This window comes from Periophthalmus magnuspinnatus, chromosome 13 (genome assembly GCF_009829125.3).
Source record: "Periophthalmus magnuspinnatus isolate fPerMag1 chromosome 13, fPerMag1.2.pri, whole genome shotgun sequence".
Classification (NCBI taxonomy): domain Eukaryota; kingdom Metazoa; phylum Chordata; class Actinopteri; order Gobiiformes; family Gobiidae; genus Periophthalmus; species Periophthalmus magnuspinnatus.
This window is the reverse complement of record NC_047138.1, coordinates 28,399,737-28,426,806: the sequence shown is the minus strand read 5'-3', so window position 1 is coordinate 28,426,806 and position 27,070 is coordinate 28,399,737. Positions and strand designations below refer to the sequence as shown.

Sequence of the window (27,070 nt, the reverse complement as noted above, 5' to 3'; positions counted from 1 at the left end):
AACCCCAACCCCTAACCTCAACCCTGAGCCCAGGCCTAACCCAAATCCCAACCCTAACCCCTAAATCCAACCCTAAACCCTAACCCCTAATCCCCTAACCCCAACCCCGAGCTCAGGCCTAACCCAAACCCCAACCCTAACCCCTAACTCCAACCCTAAACCCTAATCCCCTAACCCCGAGCCCAGGCCTAACCCAAAACCCAACCCTAAACCCTAACCCCAACCCCAAATCCAGCCCTAACCCCAACCCCAACTTTAACCCTAACCTGGAACACTGAGACTTTTTAAAAACATGATAAACCAAATAAAAGTTGATATAGAATATTACTCCCAAAAATCAGAAATGGATTATTCTGCGTTGACGTTGTAATAATGCCACTGTTTTTGTTATAAAGAGACTTTTGGTGTGTGTTTTAGTCTCTATCGTCCAGAGAATTATTACTAAAAAATTATTATTAAAATACAACAACGATTCATTTGTATTGTCTATAGTCACAATCAGCAGAGTAATCACTGAAGCCTTAATCATATGAAACAAAAATATGTGAAAGTATGTATGCTCCTGAGTGCGTGAGTTGGTACCTTGAGCCTCGTCTCCAGCAGCTCTCTACTCGTGATGATGTGAGTGACCTCTGCCTCTTTCAGGCCGTGGGCGATGGCCGGACCTCCCAGGGTGGAGTACAGGGTCACCACTGGCAACAACAACATGGGAAATCTGAGAAATCCTTAACATAATAATAATCCAACAAGTTTAGAAAATAGTAAAAGAAAAATTCTAATCAGTCAACTGGACAAAAAGTTGTAGGAGTCAAGACGTTTCACTACATTTCCAGCTGACAGATTAAAATTTTTCTTTTGCTACGGATCATACCTGGACGACTGAGAGAATACGCAGACGCTAACCCTGAGAGTGATCAGGAAAACACGGAACTAGGCCTGTCACGATAACACATTTTGAAGTTCGAAATGTCACTGACACAATAATACTGAAGCTGATTTACGCCACTGACAAACACAAGAGCAGATTTAAACTACAAAAAATATCCTAAGTCTATAATATTGTTAAAATCTGCAATAAATGAACAGCAGACCCCAAAAAATTACCAAAAAAAACAAAAAAATGACCAAAAATGTCCCAAGTGCAAAGAAGTATCACAACAGCAGAGCAAGCCGAGAAATAAAACTCAAATTCAACAAACAAATGCAAAACTGCTTCCCTTCTGTATTTTAGAATAGGTTGAATATGTCTGTCGGCGCCGCCATGTTTGTTTTGGTTCATTTGGGAGCTTTAACTTCTACAACCTCAGTGCTGCTCTGTGATTGGTCCTTACAACGGGAGTCTCTCAGAATGTATCCTCTTGAGTTTGAATCCATCTTGCTGTGGTTACTCTGACGTACCCTATTATTGTTGTTTAAAGTGCATTTGACAAGTGTGTGCTTTTCTAATAATTACTTCTTCTTAATTTGTAGGGCTGTAGCGGACACAAAAGTTCTCGTTCGACTAAAGACACGTCCTGCTGATCATTTTGTCCACTTAAAAGGGGGAGTGGCAAAGCAAAACTATTACAAATCTCTGTGTATCTGACCTAAACTGCGCTCACAAGGCTACACCTGCAGGGGGAGTTCATGCTAAAACTACTATTTCTGTATACTTTTTTCTGTATAAAAAGTTTAATCTGCCTTTTAACATATAACCAACAATATCAAATCTTCAGCTAACTCACTTACTAACTTCCCCTTTCTGCTGTTGTCCCACAGAAATCCTTATAATCTACATATAATGACAAAAACATCATCAAAACGTTGAACTTCAGAAGTGTTGGATCATGTTTTTTGGTTTGCACTCCTCTCTGTATGTGTGTAGTGCTGTATTCTTGCGTGCTGGTTGCACAGTGGAAAGTCTGAGGCATTGGCGAGCACATTGCGGAGGTGCAGGGAGGGTGTGAGAGGACACTGGGGGTTTATGGGACAGGGCATTGTGACATCATCATCCTGCGTCATCACTTCCTGCTCCGAGGACGAGCGGACGAGGCCGTGACACCTCCCACCCTGAGATATAAACAACGGGGTGAGCTCCGGTTTAGCACAGAAGCAAACGCACGAAGCCAAGGGAGCGACCTCGGACGGCGTTTCAATGCCAGTTTAATGCCATATTGTGTGACATTCTGGGCAAGGCGTAATATCTCCACGGAGACATGTGACTACCTTCCTTCAGAAAAGTAACATAGTGCATATATACAAGCTTATCTACCTTATATTTACTCAATTAATTGTGAAAATAAAAGTGCCGAAACCATACATCGGAGTAGCCTCTCCATAGCTCTGATCTGTAATTTTGCCTAGTGGTGTCACCATGGCGATACATCAGTTAAATGCCGATCAAAATATGTCGAAATATGTCAGCTGTGTGTGGTCTACATCTAATTAGAAAGCGTTTTATTGTCTGATATTCAGGAAGTACGCGTTGTTTGCTTTACTGTCACAGCTTATAAACTCATTGTGGTGAATAATTAGGATGATCAGAATGCATAATTTTAGTGAAGAATAAATCTGGACTGCTGAAAACTATTTAAAATTAACTAGTTGTTTTTTCTCTTTTGTAAGATAGTAAAAAATCAGGTAAAGCGCATTTAAATAAGACACAAAATGGCTGGTATAGTTGATACAGACACAAATGAAACTGCAGCTTTGTTTCATACAGACGTTACGATCCCCACACTGCCTTCTACATTCTCACTCACAAACGCACATTCAGACACTCACACACTCATAGTTCAGATTCTCTAATGAGTTCAATGAGGCTGCCTCCCCCCAGCCTCTGTCAACAGCAAATCCTCACGTAGACCAGAGCTTCGTCCAGACCAGAGTCCAGACGAGAGACTTGTGACTAGAGAAAAGAGACCAGAGACCAGAGACCAGAGACCAGACCAGAGACCAGACCAGAGACCAGACCAGAGACCAGAGACCAGAGACCAGACCAGAGATCAGACCAGAGACCAGACCAGAGACCAGACCAGAGATCAGACCAGAGACCAGAGACCAGACCAGAGATCAGAGACCAGAGACCAGACCAGAGACCAGACCAGAGACCAGACCAGAGACCAGACCAGAGACCAGACCAGAGACACAAGACAAGACCAGACCAGACACCAGAGACAAGAGACTAGTTCAGAGACCAGACCAGAGACTAGAGACCAGACCAAAAACCAGACCAGACCAAAGACCATAGTAAAGATCAGAGACCAGAGACAAGAGACCAGCCCAGAGACTGGAGACAAGACCAGAGACTAGAGACTAGAGACCACACCAAAGTCCATACTAGAGACCAGAGACCAGAGACCAGAGACCAGAGACCAGAGACCAGAGACCAGAGACCAGAGACCAGAGACAAGAAACCAGACCAGACACCAAAGACTAGAGACTAGTTCAGAGACCAGACCAGAAACTAGAGACCGGACGAAAAATCAGACCAGAGACCATAGTAAAGATCAGAGACAAGAGACCAGCCCAGAGTCTAGAGACTAGTTCAGAGACTGGAGACTAGAGACCAGACCAAAGTCCAGACCAGAGACTAGACCAGAGACCGGAGACAAGAGACCAGAAACTAGAGACTAGACACTAGAGACCAGAGACCTGAGACCAGAGTGGAGACTAGAGACCAGACCAGAGACTAGACCAGAGACTAGACCAGAGACTGGAGACGTGAGTGGAGACTAGAGAAATAATACTGCAAGATAACTAAGTCTATGCACCATCAGCGTCTCGCACACCACATTTTGAGAACCATCGGCCTAAGCAACACTGAGAAAACCCATTTTAAACAGAAAGAGGAAACACTTCAAATGAGAAAACAGAAAGGGCACGCTGACCTGCTGAGTTTGTGCAGGTCAAGTTTACTGTACTGACACTGGACTAAACAGTGATAATGAAAGTAAAAAGCTTAAACTGTCCAGAGGGAACCAAGAGAAATGGAATCATTAAAGAGGTTTGTATCGTGTGCACATTTGTCTACATGTTCTTTGTAATAATGGGGAGATTTTTGTCATTTTTGTTGTAATACGTTACGATTTGAGCTGTAGAGGGTTCAATAAGTCCCTTCTATGGCTTATTATTGCTTCATTCTGTGATCTGTCTACTTACAAAATGGTTCACTGGGATTATCCTGCTTTATGGTTATTTTGTGGCATAAAGGAGTTTCAGTATTATAGTTTATCGTTATATTTGTCTGTAGCAAGATAGCGTGCTTCAAGATATCGTGTTTCAGTTCAAATTTGTTATGGTGACAGGTACTTGTATGTGTCTATCTGCAGGTTAAGGCTCTGGTCACTCAGGATCAGATGTGATGTATAAACAAAACAAACATCTATTTTTCTCACATGTGGCTCTTTGTGTCTTCTTTTTTCTTGAACTTTAAAGATCAGAGACTAGAGACCAGAGAGCACAGACTAGAGACCAGACCAGGGACTAGACCAGACCAGAAACTAGAGGCCAGACCAGAGACCAGAGACCAGCCCATAGACTAGAGACTAGAAACCAAACCAGAGACCAGACCAGAAGTTAGACCAGAGACCAGACCAGAGACCAGACCAGAGACTTGTGACTAGAGACAAGAGACCAGAGACCAGAGATCAGACCAGAGACCAGACCAGAAGTTAGACCAGAGACCAGACCAGAGAATAGACCAGAAGTTAGACCAGAGACCAGACCAGAGACCAGACCAGAGACCAGATCAGAGACACAAGACAAGACCAGACACCAGAGACAAGAGACTAGTTCAGAGACCAGACCAGAGACTAGAGACCAGACGAAAAACCAGACCAGACCAAAGACCATAGTAAAGATCAGAGACCAAAGACAAGAGACCAGCCCAGAGACTAGAGATCAGACGGAAGACCAGACCAGACGAAAGACCATAGTAAAGATCAGAGACCAGCCTAGAGACTAGAGACCAGTTCAGAGACTGGAGACAGATCAGATCAGAGACTAGAGACTAGAGACCACACCAAAATCCATACTAGAGACTAGACCAGAGACCAGAGACCAGAGACCAGAGACCAGAGACCAGAGACCAGAGACCAGAGACCAGAGACCAGACCAGAGACTCGAGACTCGAGACAAAAGACCAGATCAGAGACCAGAGACAATAAACCAGACCAGACACCAAAGACTAGAGACTAGTTCAGAGACCAGACCAGAAACTAGAGACTGGATGAAAAATCAGACCAGAGACCATAGTAAAGATCAGAGACAAGAGACCAGCCCAGAGTCTAGAGACTAGTTCAGAGACTGGAGACTAGAGACCAGACCAAAGTCCAGACCAGAGACTAGACCAGAGACCGGAGACAAGAGACCAGAAACTAGAGACTAGACACTAGAGACCAGAGACCTGAGACCAGAGTGGAGACTAGAGACCAGACCAGAGACTAGACGAGAGACTAGACCAGAGACTAGACCAGAGACCAGACCAGAGACTAGACCAGAGACCAGACCAGAGACTAGACCAGAGACCAAAGCAAAATCCAGAGATGAGATCAGAGACCAGAGAGCTCAGTCCTGATACTGTCCTTGTCTAATCCTGACTTGGTCTTGGTTTAGTCCGTCAAGCAATTTCTATAAATAAACAATAAATGTCACAAAACACAACTAAAACAGAACAGAAAAACAGCTCCTGTATTAAACCAATATAACGAATAAATAATACTGCAAGATAACTAAGTCTATGCACCATCAGCGTCTCGCACACCACATTTTGAGAACCATCGGCCTAAGCAACACTGAGAAAACCCATTTTAAACAGAAAGAGGAAACACTTCAAATGAGAAAACAGAAAGGGCACGCTGACCTGCTGAGTTTGTGCAGGTCAAGTTTACTGTACTGACACTGGACTAAACAGTGATAATGAAAGTAAAAAGCTTAAACTGTCCAGAGGGAGCCAAGAGAAATGGAATCATTAAAGAGGTTTGTATCGTGTGCACATTTGTCTACATTTTCTTTGTAATAATGGGGAGATTTTTGTCATTTTTGTTGTAATACGATACGATTTAAGCTGTAGAGGGTTCAATAAGTCCCTTCTATGGCTTATTATTGCTTCATTCTGTGATCTGTCTACTTACAAAATGGTTCACTGGGATTATCCTGCTTTATGGTTATTTTGTGGCATAAAGGAGTTTCAGTATTATAGTTTATCGTTATATTTGTCTGTAGCAAGATAGCGTGCTTCAAGATATCGTGGTTCAGTTCAAATTTGTTATGGTGACAGGTACTTGTATGTGTCTATCTGCAGGTTAAGGCTCTGGCCACTCAGGATCAGATGTGATGTATAAACAAAACAAACATCTATTTTTCTCACATGTGGCTCTTTGTGTCTTCTTTTTTCTTTAACTTTAAAGATCAGAGACTAGAGACCAGAGAGCACAGACTAGAGACCAGACCAGGGACTAGACCAGACCAGAAACTAGAGGCCAGACCAGAGACCAGAGACCAGCCTATAGACTAGAGACTAGAAACCAAACCAGAGACCAGACCAGAAGTTAGACCAGAGACCAGACCAGAGACCAGACCAGAGACTTGTGACTAGAGACAAGAGACCAGAGATCAGACCAGAGATCAGACCAGAGACCAGACCAGAGACCAGGGACCAGAGACCAGACCAGAAGTTAGACCAGAGACCAGACCAGAGACCAGACCAGAGACCAGATCAGAGACACAAGACAAGACCAGACACCAGAGACAAGAGACTCGAGACTAGAGACAAAAGACCAGACCAGAGACCAGAGACAAGAAACCAGACCAGACACCAAAGACTAGAGACTAGTTCAGAGACCAGACCAGAAACTAGAGACCGGACGAAAAATCAGACCAGAGACCATAGTAAAGATCAGAGACAAGAGACCAGCCCAGAGTCTAGAGACTAGTTCAGAGACTGGAGACTAGAGACCAGACCAAAGTCCAGACCAGAGACTAGACCAGAGACCGGAGACAAGAGACCAGAAACTAGAGACTAGACACTAGAGACCAGAGACCTGAGACCAGAGTGGAGACTAGAGACCAGACCAGAGACTAGAGACGTGAGTGGAGACTAGAGAAATAATACTGCAAGATAACTAAGTCTATGCACCATCAGCGTCTCGCACACCACATTTTGAGAACCATCGGCCTAAGCAACACTGAGAAAACCCATTTTAAACAGAAAGAGGAAACACTTCAAATGAGAAAACAGAAAGGGCACGCTGACCTGCTGAGTTTGTGCAGGTCAAGTTTACTGTACTGACACTGGACTAAACAGTGATAATGAAAGTAAAAAGCTTAAACTGTCCAGAGGGAACCAAGAGAAATGGAATCATTAAAGAGGTTTGTATCGTGTGCACATTTGTCTACATTTTCGTTGTAATAATGGGGAGACTTTTGTCATTTTTGTTGTAATACGATACGATTTGAGCTGTAGAGGGTTCAATAAGTCCCTTCTATGGCTTATTATTGCTTCATTCTGTGATCTGTCTACTTACAAAATGGTTCACTGGGATTATCCTGCTTTATGGTTATTTTGTGGCATAAAGGAGTTTCAGTATTATAGTTTATTGTTATATTTGTCTGTAGCAAGATAGCGTGCTTCAAGATATCATGGTTCAGTTCAAATTTGTTTTTTCTTTAACTTTAAAGATCAGAGACTAGAAACCAGAGAGCACAGACTAGAGACCAGACCAGGGACTAGACCAGATCAGAAACTAGAGGCCAGACCAAAGACCAGAGACCAGCCCATAGACTAGAGACTAGAAACCAAACCAGAGACCAGACCAGAGACCAGACCAAAGACCAGAGACCTGACAAAAGAGTAGAGATCAGAGACCAAAGACCAGAGACCAGAGACCAGAGATCAGAGATCAGACCATAAACCAAACAAGAGACCAGACTAGAGACCACAGATCAGAGACCAGAGACTAGACCATAGACTAGACCATAGACCAAACCAGAGACCGGACTAGAGACGTAACCAGAATCCAGAGACTGGATCAGAGACTAGAGACTAGAGACTAGACCAGAGACTAGATTGATGTGCAGTCTAGTTTCTGGTGTGAGACCAAACCAGAATCCAGAGGCCAGACCAATCAGTCAGTCTGTCCTGATATTGTCCTGGTGCCATCCTGGTTTGGTCCCTCAAGCAATTTCTATAAATAAACAATAAATGCCATAACAGAACAGAAAAAGAGCTCCTGTATTAGACTAATATTACTACAAAACAAATGTCTATTTTTCTCAGATGTAACCCTTTTGTGTCTTCTTTCTCTTTAAATATCTCTAAATATGAGAGCATGCTTGTGTCTGTTTGCTGATGAGGGACTTACAGGGGAAGTTGTACATGAAGCAGGCCTGAGCAGCGATCATCCACTCTGCTCTGGTCTCACAGAAGACGGCGATGTTGTTTTTGGGCTGTTGTCCCAGAGCTAAGAGTCCACTGCCAAACTGCCTCGCCAACCTGTGGACCTTCTCATAGGAGAGCCAGCGGTACTGACCCAGGATCACCTGCAGGGGGCGACACAGAGGGGCAAGTATAATTTTAAAGTGCACGTTGTTGAAGGTATATGGTAATTAGCAATGGGGAAACAATTAAACTAGGTAATGAGAAACAAGTCCTGGCATGTTTATGTAAGCATGCAATAGTAATTAACCTGATTTGCGGGCATAAATACTTATAATATGGAGTTATGGTGATGATTTATGGACTCAAAACTCTGCAGGGTCTCTACCTACAACATCACAATCCTGGGAAATTCCAAAGTTTGAAAATCTTTACAGAGGATTAATTAAACCAGTGTGAATTACCCGAAATACAACTCCAAGTATGTTTTTAATAACAGACCCCCCCACTAGAAAAGTTACATAGTGCCCCTTTAACAAAACTGCTATCACCTTTAAACAATCCTAAAAAAAAAAAAAACTACAACAACTACAACTGTTCTTCTGTTTATTGAAATTTGATCTCCTATATTTATTATTAGTTAGCAGTTTGTGTGCAGAATAAGACAGGAGATTTTGTTGTTTGTGATTGGCTAATTATGTTCATTTGATTTGATTGCAATTAATCTAGTCTATTTTATGCTCGTCTATAAGGACATAACATCATCACTGAGGAAAATAAGGCAAGTAACTAAACAGTGAGTAGAAATGAGTGAGTTTATACTGCCATCTATTGGTTGACAACACTTATGCACCTAAATACACACTAGAACAGTTAAAGTGAAACCCCAGAGTCTCATGTCAAACAGCTGAGACCAAGGGTGCATGAAGTACTCAATTTTATTTTTAAGTAAGTACCACAGACCAGAGGTAAAAGGTTACTTAGGTAAAAGTATCACATGAAAAATCGACTTAAGTAAAAGTATTTAAGTACTTGTTTAAAAACGTACTTTAAGAGTAAAAAGTAACAGTATTTCGCACAAGTGTTGTTCAGGTATTAAAGTGTAAATGTAGTGATATTGACTAAAAATTACATATTTTGGTCGACAGCAGCAATACGAATCCATTTCTTCATTTTTCTTGTGAGTTTTGTGTATTTATTTCCGTTTACTCAAAGTTGAAGTTTGAACTCGAAGTCAGGATGTTACAGCGAACATGGTCAAAATAACGTCTCAAATCATATGAAAAGTACTTTTAACTCTTCAGTCCTGTTAAAAAATAATGCAGAGTAGAAAGTACAGATACTGCTCTCAAATGTAGTGAAGTAAAAGCAAAAAGTAAAGTACAGACACCTAAAAATTCTGCTTAAGCACAGTACTTTACTGCTTGTACTTCGTTACCTTCCACCACAGGCTGAAACGTGCTTAGGTGAGTGTTTCGACAGCGAGGTTTAAATGGCTTATTCTGATCAGTTTATAAGATTATTGGCTGAACCAGAGCTGATGTGTGGCAATATTGGCTAAAACAGCATAAAAACTACAAATTAGTACTATCAAAGCTGTGGTTATGTAAGCAAAGGAGATATCCCAGTCTGTGCACACATGAGGTATTAAAATATTACAGCACAAATGAAATGCTCAGGATGTAGTAGAGTTTGGAGGGAGTATTTCAGTACTAAAAGTTTATCTTAGTGACTGGGAAGATAGTGAACATTTGGCAGCTTTTGTTTCATGTGGATAGGCCCAGTAATTACACAGATATTAAACATAAACTAGGTCAAAACTCCATTTCAAAGTTAAAAGGCAAATTCTACTATAGAATTCTATCATTTATGCTCAATTTTGCAGTATATTAAAGCTGCATTGCGTAACTTTTTGGTTGGAGGTCGCCACCTGCTTATCCAGTGGTGGGATGTAACAAAGTAAAAGTAGTAAAGTACTGTATTTAAGTAAAAATTTGAGGTACCTGTACTTTATTTAAGTCAATTTTATAACGGGTACTTTTTACTTTTACTTCACTACTTTTAAGAGCAGGTATCTGTACTTTCTACTGCACTACATTTTTGAACTGGACTGAAAAGTAAAAGTATTTATTATTGTTTGAGATCTGCTGAAAAGGCTGTTGAACAAATCTGTATCAAAATCACTACATTTGAAAACTTATAACATCAAAATCTGCGTGAAATACTTTTACTTTTTACTCCTTAAGTGCATTTTTAAACAGGTACTTTCATACTTTTACTTAAATAGATTTTTTCATGTGATACTTTTACTATTACTTAAGTATCTGTACTTTTACTTAAGTAACACAATTGAGTACTACTTCCACCACTGTGTTTATCTCAGTGTAGGTGTTGGTGCCTTAGGTGATGCCAAAAGGTCAACTTACAAGTCAGATCCCTGAAGAGGTGACAATAAGAACAACTGCCCATTAATGCACGTGTAATTGAACGAACGCAAGATAGAAAAGTAAAAGGACATAACGTGGAACATTCCAGGCAAAAATAATATCATCGCCATAGCAACAAGCAGGTGGTGGAATCCCAAATTACAACAGCTGCACTACTTCACTGTTTACATAATAGATGCCATATTTTGTAAACAGTTTTTTTCTGCTTGTCTCCACGGAGATGTTACTGTTTTGCCTGGAGTATTCCACAGCATGGCTTTAAACAAGTCACTCTCCGTGGTGACAAGCAGGTGACGAGGTGATTTTGTGCAATAAAAGTACCCGTAGATAACTGCAAGACAGGTATGTTTAATGCCATACCGTGGAACATTGAAGGCAAAACTATAGCATAACACAGAGACAAGCAGGTGACCACCAGGAAACTTACATGGCGCATCTTTAAAGGGTATTTTAAAGATGTACTATGTAACTTTCTGTGGGGTATTAACTCATATTTACATATTTAGATCAGCACGTTACCCTTTATTGTTTTGAAAATGCTATATTTGCTAAAAACAACGCATTAACGATTAAGTTTTAGTTTTGTTTTGGGCACTGCATATGAGTCTCCCCTCTCTGCTCTCCGTGCTTAGTCACTCCCCCTTCAGAGCGCTATCACAACACAATCACCGTGCATCCAGCTGATGAAACTACTGCACATCGCATCAGGTTTGTCAAGTTGTTGTGTGCAATTTTGTATCATGCTTTTGTATATTTATGGAGAACTGTGGGTGGGAGCATGGCTTGTGGGCGGAGCTTTGGACAGCTTTTTACAGCTAATCATGAAGGAGAGATCACTATATTACCCAAACTTGCATGGATGACATCTAAAACTTCCTCTGGCATGTTTTCGATGATGGAACAACATTATAACATCGTACAAAGCTCCAAAAAGCCAATTTCGCGTAATACCCCCTCTTTAAAGTCTGTAATAGTCTATTTCTTTACCTTCTTGAAGACTTTTCCGTTGCTCTGTTTCTCGTCGTCTTCACAGATCACTTCCCTCGTTCCCAGAAAGTCCCTGTGAGGAAACTTCTCCGCCGCGTACTCCAACATCTTGTCCAGCGTGTCCACTCCGGGATGCACCGTCGTCAGCAGCCTCTTGGTGGCGCTCACGGCTCGGTAGGGTCCCTCGGGTCGGCCGGACACGGATTTGGCCTTGGTTCTTCTGGCTCTATCCTCCTCAGAACCGTAGTGGATTTGTTCAGAGGAGGAGAGCATGTTTAAGAGGTAAGATGGGAGGAATGTGAGCACAGTGTACAATCCAACGATAACATGGAAGAGTATAAGTATCACAGGGTTTAGTTCATCTTTTAGCTTCATGTTGTTCCAAAAATGGCGTCCTTTTTCAGTATTTTTCCTATGAGGGTTTCAGTCTGTGTTTTTGTTCCTGGTTTTGGATATTTATTTGATGAAAAGGTCTCCTCTTTACCTGCAAGAATAAAACAAAATTATCATGAGATTAGAGTAACTTGTAACTAAAAGTATGTCATTTTTCTGGGGTAGAATCCACCACCTGCTTCTCTCTATGTCTCTGTCTCTCTCTCTCTGTGTTTCTCTCACTGTCTCTCTCTCTCACTGTCTGTGTCTCTCTCTCTGTCTTGCAGTCTCTCTCTCTGTGTGTCTCTCTCTCTCTCTGTCTCTCTCCGTCTCCCTCGCTCTCTGCCTCCTTCGCTCTCTGTCTCCCTCGCTCCCTGTCTCTCACTCTCTGTCTCTCTCGCTCTATATCTCTCTCACTCTCGCTGTCTCTCTCACTCTCACTGTCTCTCTCACTCTCACTGTCTCTCTCACTCTCACTGTCTCTCTCACTCTCTGTGTCTCTCTCACTCTCTGTGTCTCTCTCTATGTCGCAGTCTCTCTCTCTCCGTCTCCCTCGCTCTCTGTCTCCTTCGCTCTCTCTGTCTCTGTCTCCCTCGCACTCTGTCTCTCTCACTCTCTGTCTCTCTCTCTCTCTCACTCTCTGCGTCTCTCTCTGTGTCGCAGTCTCTCTCTCACAGTCTCTCTGTCTCTCTCTCGCTGTGTCTCTCTCTCGCTGTGTCTCTCTCTCGCTGTGTCTCTCTCTCGCTGTGTCTCTCAGTCTCTTTCTCTCTCTCTGTCTTTCTCTCTGTCTTTCTCTCTGTCTCTCTCTGTCTCTTTCTTTCCCACACAAGTATAATTTCTCTTCAGTGGTGTCTCCTTGGAGATGCTTTGCGTCTGGAATGTTCCTTTGTACTTTCATTACACTTATCTATCTCCATGGAGACAAGCAGGTGAGGCCAGTCCAAGTTACTGTTCAGAGCTGAGAAAAAAAATTAAGATAGACAAGTGCAATGCCACACTACGGAACATTCCAGGCAAAGCAATAGGATATCATCGGTTTTAAACGTTTTTCCAGGCTAAATATGACATCACCTCCTTCTGAAAAACATATGAACACGCAACATACAGCGCACATTGGTATTCTCTTGTTATTGGTGAATAATTTGTAAATTTGATTAAGTCTTGTTCAGCTACACCCAGTTTAAGAGAAGAATGTCTGAGCTATTGTGAAAGTGAAAGAATGAATCACATGTTTTTGCTGCCGGGCCAAAGCTGAACAAAAAAACTAGTATTTGTCAATGGCCTCAGTCTGTTTACATTCATTGTATTTTTAACTGTGATTATAGCCACCATAATAAAGGCATCAGGGCCATAGACTGTATATATAAATGGACATAGCTAACCTGCTATCTGCCGTGTTCGGATTAGGAAGTGAGAATGGCTGCGCTTCTGGCTCCAATTCACTTTCTATTGAAAAACCGTCGCCCCTCTCTCTGTAACTGCTGCTGTCAGACTCGTCATTTTGGTCTTAAAATGTCCGTTTTAACCCACTCTACATGATCCTGGCATCATTATTTCGCTATTCTGTCTGTAACTCAAGATATGAACATTAATAACAGACGAATCAGCCGCCTTTGATCCCCGTGGTTGCTCCCGCTAGTGCTAGCAACAGATTTGATTCACAGCATTGCTAAGCGCCCGCCTCCTGCCATTTATTCTTTTACTCTATTCAATTCTCACACAGTAATAGCACAGTTTTTACAGAGCACTAATATCAGAGTTGCTAGTACTGCATATTATTTAGTTAAGTATTTGAAATAAAAATTGTATCACTCCGAGTAGTTTTCAGACCCTTTACTTCTACTCGAGTAATATATTTAACAGTAACAGCAGAAGTCCAATGAAGTTATCATTATATTAGAATAATGATAATACTGCTTTAAAAGATACACTATGTAACTTTTCAGGGGTTAAATCCACCACCTGCTAGTCTCCTTGGAGATGTTATTGCTTTGCCTGGAATGTTCTGCAGTATTTTCATTAAACTTTTCTATATCCGCGGAGACAGGCCAGGTTATTGCTCAGAACTGAGAAAAAAGTAGACAAGTGTAATGCCATACTGCGGAACATTTAGTTAGTCTGAGTAGTTTTTAAACCCTTTACTTGAACTTGAGTAACATTTAACAGTAACAGTAGAGGTTCATCTGGTCTTCCAATAATTTAAAACCGGGATTTTTACTCTCACACACCTGGACGTTGGACAGCAGGTGGCGCTGTCGTCCTGCGTCCACCGGTAAGAAGACAGCACCAAAATGTGTTTAAATCAACTGACCGGACACGTCTATGTAAGTCAAACAAAAGCTTTATGTTGACAATATGAAACAATTTGAACATTTGTGTTTCTTGCGCATCTCTTTCACATATAATTTAGTTTGTGTCATTGTTTTGTCTATCTTTTGACGAACCTGAAACCCACCTTTTCTCCCTGGCATTTAATACTAGCTCGACCGGATATCTTGTTTTTTTTGTTGTTCTTTTCTTATGCAATGTGTTATCTGTTTATTTGGGTTTTTTGTTGACTTTTATGTGAAGCGCTTTGGTCAGCTGAAGTTGTTTTAAACGTGCTGTACAAATAAACTTGAATTGGATTGAAAAATACGAGATTTTGTGCGTTATTTTGTGTTTGGTCCAATCACATTTCATCAAATTCTTGGACCACTACTTGAGTATTTCTTAAGTAATCCTACGCGCTTCCAGTAAACGTAGACGTGAAACTTTAATTGGTTTTATAGAACATAAAGCTTGAACCAGTGAAGTTGACAGAAGTGAGTGACATTAAGTGTGTGTGCATGCGTGTGTGACAGTTAGAACCCACAACCTCTCCACCCCGCGCCAAACACTCACATGAAGAGCTTCACTAATGCTAAGTGCGTACAGTGTCTTGCTCAATGACACGACAACAATATGCCGTATGTCCCCTCCTCTTTGCAGTGTCTCTTTAGAGTCTTATAAATAAATACGGTTTTGGCAGAGTGCTTCCCCGGGCTACCATCTGCTCCCGGAGGTCCCGCTCATTGTTCTGTGGTTTGTAACACAAGAGGTGCCATGTTTATCCCAGCAGGGGGGACACTTCACTGCAGGGCCAGGAAGGTATTAAAGAACAGCTTCGCTCTTTCTGCAAAATTCTGCCTGCACAAATGTAAATATAGCAATCAAAAGCCAAATTTTGCACACTTTTTCTTATATAAAAGAAGCAAAAAGGAATGTGTGTTAGATCCCTGGCGTATGGCAAGTTTGAGGTCTTAAAAAAAATTAAAATAAAAGCAGAGACCATACCAGACTTTATATATAAATGGACATAGCTAACCTGCTAGCTGTCGCATTCCGAATAGGAAGTTAGCATGGGCGCGCTTCATGCTCCATCAACTCTGACTCCAGTTCACTTTACATTGAAAATTTTGGTCTTAAAATGTTCCCACTCTACATGATCCTGGTATTTTTATTTTGCCATTTTGTCTGTGATTTAACATATGAACTTTAATAACAACAAATCAGGCGTCTTCTTTCCCCAAAGTTGCTTCCTAACGTTAGCAACAGGTTTGATTGACAGCGTTGCTATGCGCCTGCTCCCTGCCAAACCAGTGGTGCGGGTGGGAAGGGGCGTTACTTTCAACAACCTCGCTCCGGATTGGCTCTTTGGTTGCTATGATACTCGTAATCAGAATTCCAAACGTGGAACTCGGCTCCAAAATCGCCGCTATAACTGCTCTAGCCTCGATGAGCTTCATTTGACTGGAGACGAACGCTATGGTTGACGTCGCGCTCCCTTTGTCCACGTCTCTATACAATCTATGGCAGAGACAGACATGGATGTGAAGGATTGGGACTTGAACAGTACTTGGCTACATACTAATTAATATTACATGGTTACAATTATGTGCAGTCATAATATTTGTAGTTAGTTACTTTCCAACTGCACCATCTCATTGGTTTAATTAGATTTTTTTTTTTAGATCATTACACTGCAAAATGTCCCTTACATAAGCTCCCTGCTCAAACCCCAACTTTAGCTTCTTATTGATTAGCAACTTTACTTTAAACTTGTACAATTTCTCAACACAGAGCTTTAGCGTGCACAGATCTGCAGATGTGGTGTAATATTGAGTGCATTGGTGAGCGTGGTGGGGTGAGTGGGCACAATCATGGCTTCCTCATAAGAACAAGTGAAAGGCCCTTTGTCTTCTCAGGACTAAACAGGCTTAAGTCTTACACAGCACTCTGCATGACCACTATGGGCCAACTATATGCGCCCAGGGTCAAGGCACGTACATGCGTGTAGTCCTGGTGTAGTCCTGGTGTAGTCCTGGTGTAGTCCTGGTGTAGTCCTGGTGTAGTCCTGGTATAGTCCTGGCTTAGTCCTGGTGTAGTCCTGGTGTAGTCCTGGTATAGTCCTGGCATAGTCCTGGCTTAGTCCTGGTTTAGATCTGTAGTCCTGGTTTAGTCCTGGTTTAGTCCTGGTTTAGTCCTGGTTTAGTCCTGGTTTAGTCCTGGTTTAGTCCTGGTTTAGTCCTGGTTTAGTCCTGGTCTGGTCCTGGTCTGGTCCTGATTTAGATCTGTAGTCCTGATTTAGTCCTGGTTTAGTCCTGGTCTGGTCCTGGTTTAGTCCTGATTTAGATCTGTAGTCCTGATTTAGTCCTGGTTTAGTCCTGGTTTAGTCCTGCTTTAGTCCTGCTTTAGATCTGTAGTCCTAGTTTAGTCCTGGTTTAGCCCTGGTTTAGCCCTGGTTTAGTCCTGGTTTAGTCCTGGTTTAGTCCTGGTTTAGTCCTAGTTTAGTCCTTGTTTAGTCCTTGTTTAGTCCTTGTTTAGTCCTTGTTTAGTCCTAGTTTAGTCCTGGTTTAGTCCTGGTTTAGTCCTGGTTTAGTCCTAGTTTAGTCCTGGTTTAGTCCTAGTTTAGTCCTAGTTTAGTCCTAGTTTAGTCCTAGTTTAGTCCTAGTTTAGTCATGGTTTAGTCCTGGTTTAGTCCTGGTTTAGTCCTAGTTTAGTCCTAGTTTAGTCCTAGTTTAGTCCTAGTTTAGTCCTAGTTTAGTCCTGGTTTAGTCCTAGTTTAGTCCTGGTTTAGTCCTAGTTTAGTCCTGGTTTAGTCCTAGTTTGTCATAGTATAACACTCTGACATCATGACCAAACAGCAGAGAACTCCAGTTTGATTCACACTAAAGAGTAACTTTCTTATATATGGGATAAGTTTAATGAAATCAGACTTTGTGATTATTAAAGCTAACCCCATAAACAGCCCTGATTATTTTTTGCTATAGTTGTAGTTTGCTAAGTATTAATGGCTTAAATATTATTCATGTTTGTGACCTGAATGAATAATGATAAACAGATCACCTTTAACATGTGTATTCCACTCTGTATGAGTTTTCTTACGATTAAAAAAAAAAAATTATATTATTTTTCTTTGCAGTTTGGGGCATTTTTCAGGCACCATTCATCGTGGTTGTCTGTGTAATCCACTCCTTTGAAGATAGAGAGGTACAGATCTTAGCCAAAGAAAAGAAATGGTTTGAGAGGGGAGTTAAAGAGCCATTTTTGTTAGGAAGGACAATCCATCTTTGAACAGGAATGGAGCCCTTATTTAGAGTATCTCCTATTTATAACCCCATCTTCAGACTTAAATCCAAACAAAGAAAACAATAGTGCTCGACAGTATTAGGCATGGGACAATACTGAAATTTTGTGTTGAGATTATGATGACGAAAGTAACTGCGATTAACGATAATATCACGATAATGATAAAGATGCAGACGGTTTAAAATGTCATGAGTATGAATAATTATAATTTCAATGTTATAAATACGTTCCATGTTTATACAACTTTTATATCATTGTACTTTGTTATCAGTGAAAACAACTACGATCTAGCGGACAAGCAGGGCCGTCGACAGAAATTTGGGGGGCCCGGAGCAGGAAGCCTCACGTGGGCCCCCATCTAATACAAATTAATAGGAAATATTGTAGTTAGCTCAGTGTAGTTAGCCCCCCCTTCAGACAGATATAAGTCAGTGTCCACCAGTAATCTGACCGTAAACAACTAGCATGTAAACACACACTTCCAGATGATCTAATGAGATATGCAGACAGTACACAGCAGTCTTATTTTGACCTAATAGCTGCTTATACAATATATTTGCACTAGGGATCAAATACAGGGGAATACATCAAGTAGGCGACCTTTAACCCTAATTGTTAAACTTCTTGCTCCACCGGTCTGTTTCCGTAACTGTTTTTAGTCCTGTGTAAATGTCATTAATAGATCTACAAGCAGTGGTGGAAGAAGTACTCATTGTGTCACTTAGGTAAAAGTACAGATACCGGAGAAAACTGACAAAAATTGACTTATGTAAAAGTATTAAAGTACCTGAGTAGAGTAGAAAGTAAAAGTATTTGACGCTGATTCCGAGGTCTTATAAAGCTTCAAATGTAGTGATTTTGATTTGTGCTGAATTTTGATCAGCAGAAACAACTGAATCAATATTTTTTCTAGCTGTTTTTATTTGTATATTTTTGTTTGCTCTGACTACGAACATTAAAAAAAAAACAAAAAAAAAAACAAAACACCACTGAGCCTTTTTCGCGGGTCTAAAACAATAAGAAATAATACTTTTACTTTTCAGTCCTGTTCAAAAATGCAGTAGAGTAGAAAGTAGAGATACTTGCTTTCAAATATAGTGAAGTAAAAGTAAAAAGTATCCACCTTAAAACTTCCTTATGTACAGTACTTTACTAGTTTTACTTTGTTGCGTTTCACTACTGCATACAAGGGGATATAAGGGTCTATAAAAGAGTTTCGTTCTGGTTTATATGGATTGGTCTTAGCTCTGGTTTCACACTCAGTACGCTCATTATGGCAAAGACTGAAAAAAGCCCACATCCGAAGTATTACTGTGTACCACATGCTTGTATACAGGAACACTGGTGAGACTTTAAGAAAACTAGATGTTCAAATTCGTCCTGGTTTTGGCATAAACATAAAGGTTTATTCATTCATTTCAGAGCATACAGTCTCATGCCACAATATCACATTTAGTGTTATGATAATGGTTAGAAAAAAAAACGTCACCAAAGGCATTTCAAATATGAAATCCTTATGATCACTCCCTCTGTTTCATTCTAACAGATTCTCATGTTTTTATGTGGCCAGTTGTATAAATTTAAACTGAGTCGACTATACATTGAAATAAAATCACTTAAAGGCCTGGGTTGTATCCAATTATTTTCCATATATGAGCAAAATTTGTGTTACCCCAGTACAGATATATTGTTTAACCCTCGTATGTTCCTCCCTCCTGAAGTTCCTTTGGGCTCAGTTTGACCCCAGTTTATTTCTCAGCCATAAAATAACATACTTTTCTTTTTCTTTTTTTGGTTAGTAAGCTGTATTTTAGTAAAGATCGTGCATTTCTGGACCTGAAAATCTCCTGCAACTCTTAATTTTACTAATTAAAGTACAGTGGTGGAAATTAAGTTGATCTGAGTTATAAGAGAAACAAATTGGGGTCAAATTGAACTTTAACGTAACTTGTTTATCAGACAGTTCTCATTATACAATCAACTTTTTTTCAAGTGGCCCAATTTTCAGCCTATTTGATGAAGAAATGTCCGAGTTCTGCTGTGAGTGAGTTATTTTTGGGGGTCATAAATTACCCCAGGACAACAGCTCTTGAGGTCAAAATAAGTCCACTGTGTGCTGTCTGCATCTAAATGTAAAGTGTTTTATAGTCAGATGATCAGGAAGTGTGCGTTAGCATCATAGACTGTATAAAGACGTGGACTAAGTGAAAGTGACGTCACCCACAGCGTTCAGCTCCAGGCAAATTAAGCTAATATAGACTAGCAGTTATAGGGACGGGTTTGGCACCGAGTTCCATATTTGGAATTTCAACCATGAGTATCATAGCAACCAAAGAGCCAATCCGGAGCGAGGTTGTCGAAGGTAACGCCCCTTCCCGCCCGTGCCGCTGGTTTAGCAGGGAGCGGGCACTTAGCAACGCTGTCAATCAAACCTGCTGCTAATGCTAGAAGGAGCAAACTCGGGGATAAAAGGTATGTCATTGGTTTGTTATTAATGTTCATATCCTAATTTAGGGACAAGGTAGCAAAATAATAAATACTAGGATCATGTAGAGTGGATTAATAGGAACTTTTTAAGACTGGAATGACGAGCCTGACAGCAGCAGTTACAGAGAGAGGGGTAACAGTTTTTCAATAGAAAGTGAATTGAAGCCAGAGTCGATGGAGTCGGAAGCACGCCCATGATCACGTCCTATTTGGAACGCAGTGGCTAGCAGGTTAGCTATGTCCATTTAAATTTACAGTCTAAGGTTAGCATGCTAATTGTGCGTAATCCCTCAGTTGTCCAGGTCTGATCCATGGTAAACGAAAAATAAAATCTGTCAACTGGACAAATATGTTGTAGGAGTGAAGACGTTTCGCTAGTTGTTGTTAGCTTTACCACTCTGGTCTCTAAAAGTGGTGAAAAGTGCTTATAAACTCATCGGGGTGTATAATTAGTATGTTCTGAACGTATAAGGTAACAGGGAAATAACTTTTTTTTCAAGTCTGCCACCTGCTGGTTCCATAAAGATATTATTGCATTGTCTGGAATGTTCCACAGTATGACATTAAACGTATCTATTACCGGTGTTTTAAATCACAAAACAACCGTACATACTGACAGTGAGAGGGGTCGTCTCACCACAGATCTGACCTGTGACTGGGGCTGGTGGCGTCAACTGATTGTCTCCATGGAGATACATAGGTTTAATGCCAAACTGTGGAACATTCTAGACAAAACAATAACATCTACATGGAAATAAGCAGGTGGCATGGTGGATTCTGTGTTAGAAAAGTTTCATAGTGCAATTTTAAATCTAGCAAATGTTTTAAAAATGTTTTGAATAGAGTTCAAATAAGTGAACGAAAATGGTGTAAAATATTGTGACCTGAATAATTATGATTATCAGTGGGGGAAGAAGAAAAAAAAACCTAAAGTATCACATGAAAAAATGTATTTAAGTATCAGTATTAAAGTACTGTTTAAAAATGTATTTAAAGAGTAAAAAGTAAATATAAGGATTCAAATATAGTGACATGTGCTGAATTTTGTTCACTAAAAACAACAGATTTTTTTCTACCTGTTTTTATTTGTATATTTTTATTTGCTCAAACTATGAACTTGATAAAAATAAACCCTCAGCCGGTCTCAAACTATAACAAAAAATACTTTCACTTTTCAGTCCTGTTCAAAAATGTAGTGGAGCAGAAAGCGCAGATACTGCTCTCAAATGTAGTGAAGTAAAAGTAAAAAGTATCCACTGTAAAATGTGCTTAAGTAAAGTACAGATACCTATTTTTTCACTACTTTGTCTTTTGTTTTTGATTATTTATGAACCGAATAATCTTGCCATCTCTAATCTTACCACGTTAAAAGTAACATATCAAGCTTTCTTCCAATCAAATACAAGGACGAGTTACTATGACAGAAATCAGAGTAGTTCCTTCTAGTGGAGCTGTTGTTCTTTTCTGTAAAAATCATAGTTATTTCAACATAGCCTCTCCAACCAGTTCAGTTCTATTTTAATTTTTTTCTACACAAAAAGTGCCACATCTCTTTACTATCATCACCCACAGTCTCCAGTCCATTTTAATACAGAATAGACACATATTCAAGACAAATCAGACCAGTCGTGTCTAAGACGAATCAAGAGCATCTTCTAATCAGAGCATCCTACACGCAAACCCAAACTGAAACTTACCTCCAAACGCGTAACTTGTGCGTAAAAGGACGTCACTTTGTCTCGTTCTCCTCGCCGGTTGCTGTTGTGCGTCCCCGCGGTAGTGCGCCGTAGTGAGCGCGTTATTAATTAATATTTGGGCTCTTAATCCGCCCCGTCAGACCAGCCAAGCCAAGTCAAGTCCCGGAAGTAGAGCCACACACGCGCGCACTGCCGCTGGATGCCGGAGGAATGGAGAGAGGGATAGAGAGAGAGAGGGGAGCTCTATGATTGGGCTCGTGAGGTGGCGCGTGGCTGTGGGCCGGGTTCAGATGACGGGAGGGTGCATGGATGTGACAGGGAGGGAGGTGGAGGTGGAGGGGGGGGGGGTTACTGACGGTCACAAGAAGCCACACATGCGCACGAGCTCCCCAAACGCGCGCGCACTCAAGGAAACTGCCGGAACAATGCGCAAATCAGAGCCTGGAAAACTTGAAACTGCACATGACCCACTGTCTGGACCATGTTACACTATTTTCTGATCTGTTATCATGTTGTTTACTCATCACAAACATACCTGGAGTTGTGTTTTGTGTTCTTCCTTCAAACGGAAAACACTCTGTCCCACCTTGTGACGTCATGGGGTGATACAGGAAGCGCTCCACTGTGTTTTTAAACTCCATGCACCTTCACTAGGATCATTTGAATGATTTCAACCCCGGAACTGGCAATCTCTATTGAACTAAATGTAAAAGGTAGCTGTTAACTTGAAAACTACCACTTCATGACATCACAAGGTGGAACAGAGCATTTTGAGGTTTGGAGATGTAGACAGACTAATAAGAAAGGGTTAGAGAAACACAACTCCAGGTATGTTTTTCAGGAGGTAAAGCTCACAATATTCAGTTTAGTGTAATTTGGGGCCTTTAATGTTGCATACTAACGTGAAAAACATACATTCTACTGTGTGTGTGGGGTGCCTTTCCACAGATCTGACCCACAATTTGTAAGTTTTATGCCATACTGTGAAGCATTCTAGGCAAACGATCAACATCTCCATGGAGACAAGTGTGTAGCAGACTATATAAACATTTCTGGTGTAACAATAGATGCAAGTTTAAGTTTGTCATACTGTGGTATATTCTAGGTTAAGAAATGACATCTCCATGGAGACAAGCATGCCATGGACCCCCAACCAGAATAATCCACCTTTAACTTTATTTATTGACTTATTTTTTACTTTTAGACCTGCTCCTTACGATGTATAGGATTTGGGAGCATTTGAGAGAAGGTATGTATGTACTTTACATTCACCTACATTTGTGAACAGGACTGACAAGTAAAAGTATTTTTTATTATCATTTGAGATCTGCAGAAAAGCCGGAAGGTTTATTTTTTAGCATGTTTCTGTTGATCAAAATTCAGCACAAATCTTTACCCAAATCACTACATTGGAAACTTCGTTAAATCTCAAAATCTGCGCAAAATACATTACATTTTTACTGTTTAAACACATTTTTTAAACAGGTACTTTAATACTTTTTAGTCGATTTTTTCATGTGATACTTTTACTTGAGTTTTTTTTTTTTTTTTTTTTTTTTTTTTTTTGCTTCAATATCTGTACTTTTACTTAAGTAGCAACACTGAGTACTTCATCCACCACTGCTATATAGTGTAGCGCTCACATTTCGGGTTGCGTTTCCTTCCTTAAACAAAACATGCAAAACAACACAACCGCACTGCTAGAAGCCCGACCGAAACACAACAACTGCAAATAAATACATGATCTTTTCTATCGGGGCTAGTTTCACATGTCAGACCATTGGATCTACACTTGACTATTGCTTAGTTTGAAATTTGGCAGTACGCACTCTGTAATATACTGACTTAAAGGTCCTATATTACAACAAAATTGACTCTTGAGTTTAAAACATGTTATAATGCTGCTACCTCCTCAAAAACAGACCTGGAATTGTGTTTTGTTTCATTCACACATGTTTGACTAACCCTTTATTATTGGTCTGTCTACATCTCCAAAGATCAAAATACCCCGTTCCACCGTATGATGTCATGAAGAGGTCGTTTTCAAGTTAAGTTATGTTTTACATTTTGTTCAGAAAAGATTGGAAATTCCAGGACTGAAATAATCCAAACGACTCAAGTGGCAAATGTATGGAGTTTATAAACACAGTGGAGCACTTCCTGTATCACCACATGACATCACAAGGTGGAGCAGAGTGTTTTCTGTTTGAGAGACAAACACAGCCTAAATATGCAACATGTGTGAATTAAACAAAACACAAATCCAGGTATGTTTGTGATGAGGAAACAACATTATAGCACAGATCAGAAAATAACGTAATACGGACCCTTTAACTGTCAAAAATGCTAATGGATAATGCTAGCTAGCTTGTGACTGTAATGTTATTTGAGAGGGACTTGTTTAAGAGTACAAAAATCAGCTCACCTGTTGTTTGTTGCTAAGTCAGTTCTTTATGCTCAGATTGTTGTGTTAAAACAAAGCCTAAATTAAAGTCAAACTTGAGTAACACAGCTTCAGACAGAGCAGAGCCTTCAGTTAGCGTCACACCTCCAGGGAATATTAACGCCAGCTTCAAAGTGTGTATAAAAGCTGCAGTTTGGTCCTTCAAACACGTTAAAATTCTAGTCCCGCCTCTACGCTTTTTGAAGCAGTTAATTATTGACATTTTGATGTGTTTTTTATGGGTGAGACTTTCTTTGTTTGGTCAAGGTGTTTCTTTGAAATGCACACAGTGGTTTTGAACCGTGTTTCTGAGGTGAAGCGGCTCAGTGGTTTATAATGGAGCTGTTAAGGAGGATAACAACTCTGTAAAATGCATACAGTTATAGAGCCGCCGAGGATTTTACATACGCCTATACGATTCAAATAAATAATATAAGAGCTCAGAAGATTTAGCAGGTTGTTCAAAGGTGCACTATGGAACCTTTCTGGTGTAAGGCCTGCTACCGTTTTATCTCCATGGGGATGTTATTGGTTTGTTCCACAGTATTATTATTGTTATTTATCATATCTGTATTACTTTTATTCTAATACAAGTGTTATATATTGCAAAAATACATGAGCAAATATGACAGGAGTAACTATGATCTCGTTTTATAAATCTGAAATGGCAGCGCAGTCACACGGGAGGAGCTTGGAGTCAGAGGTGGAGGCAAGTCATGACCTGGACTCAACCCTGTGACCTGAGATGACTTGACGCTTCCACTCAAAAAAAAAGTTTTTAGAAAATACTTTTACAGGAACAAACTGGAGCATGTCCCTCCCCTCTTCTCTATTTGTTACTAGGGATGAAACGATAACTGAAAAACTGTGATATCGTACCGTTAAATGTCTTATATAGGGGGCTGTCTCAATAAATTGGGTTACAAGCTCCTTTCCCCAAGTGAATTGTTTTGTTCCAGCAATAGCTAAAAAACAGAGGGAACTACATAGACCATAATCCTTTGCTCTGTTTCACTGCAGACTGCAAGAATAAATAACGATTATTAAATATGCCTACTTTTAAATTAAATCTTAATTTTTAGTATTGTGAGAGTGATGATTCTCACTAAGGACTTTTCAAGGCATTTAAGGAAAAAGCAGCATGAGATTTGGATACTGTTACGTCCCTATTTGTTATTATGACTGACTAAATATAGTGCAATTTAATTTAAAGAGCATATAAACTGCAAACATACAAGCTGTATTTTTTTAAAGTCTTGAAAACAGAGGACTTGGACTCAACTTGGGCTTGTGGGGCACTGACTCACAACTTGACTTGGACTCGTCTGTCTCAAAGACGTGAGACCTACTTGAGACTTGCAAAAGAATGTCCTACTTCTGCTTAGAGTAGAGCCGCTGCTCCTTCACCTGGAGAGGATCCAGCTGAGGTGCCTGAGGAGGTGTTCCCGGGCATGTCGCACTGCCAGGAAACCTCGGAGAAGACCCAGGACACGAAGAAAGGGACTATGTCTTTCGGCTAGCCTGGGAACGCCTTGAGGTCTTACTGAATCAACTGGAGGAAGTGTCTGGGGTGGGGGAAGTCAGAGAGTCCCTGCTTAGACTGCTGCCCCTGCGACCCAGCCCCTGATAAGTGGAAGAAAATGGATGAGAATAAAAGTAAACCAAAATATGCATAAAAGCAAGAGAACCAACTCCGAAAAAAAGTCTGGTATTGTTGTGTTGAATAATGGAGGACAGTTTTAGACTCCAGTCATGTTTGAAAAGACACTACATTTTCATCAGGCCCATTGGGACGTATGAAAAGTTGTACGTGGGTGGATGCTCCGCAGTGACAGTGCTGTGACTCACTGCTGCAGATAGTCGAAACAGACAAATACAAAATTTAACAGTTTAAACCATTGTCCGTGGTTCTACATCTCTCTTCTAAGCCGGCGCTCCTAAAGCCGTGCGTTTAGATATTCTGTGTAGGCAGGTTTTCATGAAAGACAAACTGCCCTTGAAAGTGGTTTCTAGGCAACTTTGATCTATTGAACAAACCAGCAACAGAACCATACCTTTTCACTCGCTTATTAGTGCAAAAATATAGACCAATAGCACTTTGAGGTGATGTAAGGTTATGAAATAAAAGTAGTAAAGTACTATACTTAAGTAAAAAAAAAGTAGGGATCTGTACTTTACTTAATTAAATTTTAAACTGGACACTTTTTACTTTTACTTCACTACATTTGAGAGCACTTATCTGTACTCTCTGCTCTACTACATTTTTGAACAGGACTGAAAAGTAAAAGTATTTTTTATTACTGTTGAGACCTGCTGAAAAGGCTGAGGGTTTATTTTTAACGTGTTCATAGTTTGAGCAAACAAATATTCCCCGGATCTTTTCCCCCTCAAAAATCAAGAGAAAGTGCAATGTGTTTTATCAAATTAAGCCCTACCTATAGTACATGGGTTTCACAGTGATGAAAAATAAGGACTGTAGTAACTGACAATTTAAAACAAAATATTTCTATATGTTGATTAGTGAAAAGTCCTGAAAATGTCACCTATAACAAGAAGAGAAGGAGAGAATTTGTGTATTCCTAATTAATTCATTAATTTCATTTCAAGATAAAGATACTTAAAGGAACTTGCCTTCAAATAACTGCATTTCCTTTTATGTTTCTTTTGTTTT

At 40.4% G+C, this 27,070-nt stretch overlaps 1 protein-coding gene across 3 annotated transcripts in view; it reads right to left on the bottom strand.

Moving 5' to 3' along the window:
- LOC117380454 (fatty acid CoA ligase Acsl3-like) overlaps nucleotides 1-24,516 on the bottom strand; it is a 44,018-nt gene extending 19,502 nt beyond the window's left edge. Inside the window, exons 1-4 of one of the 3 annotated variants that reach the window (XM_033977265.2) lie at nucleotides 24,382-24,516; nucleotides 11,791-12,274; nucleotides 8,343-8,520; nucleotides 583-692 (exon numbers count right to left, since the gene is read on the bottom strand). In XM_033977265.2, coding sequence (XP_033833156.1) covers nucleotides 583-692; nucleotides 8,343-8,520; nucleotides 11,791-12,165 — 663 coding nt within the window. In that variant the 5' untranslated portion in view covers nucleotides 12,166-12,274; nucleotides 24,382-24,516. Of the gene's footprint in view, nucleotides 1-582; nucleotides 693-8,342; nucleotides 8,521-11,790; nucleotides 12,275-20,876; nucleotides 20,918-21,956; nucleotides 21,973-24,381 lie in introns of those variants that run through there. The other 2 variants (XM_055225781.1, XM_055225780.1) reach the window with 2 other exon arrangements.
- Nucleotides 24,517-27,070: the final 2,554 nt, after the last annotated feature.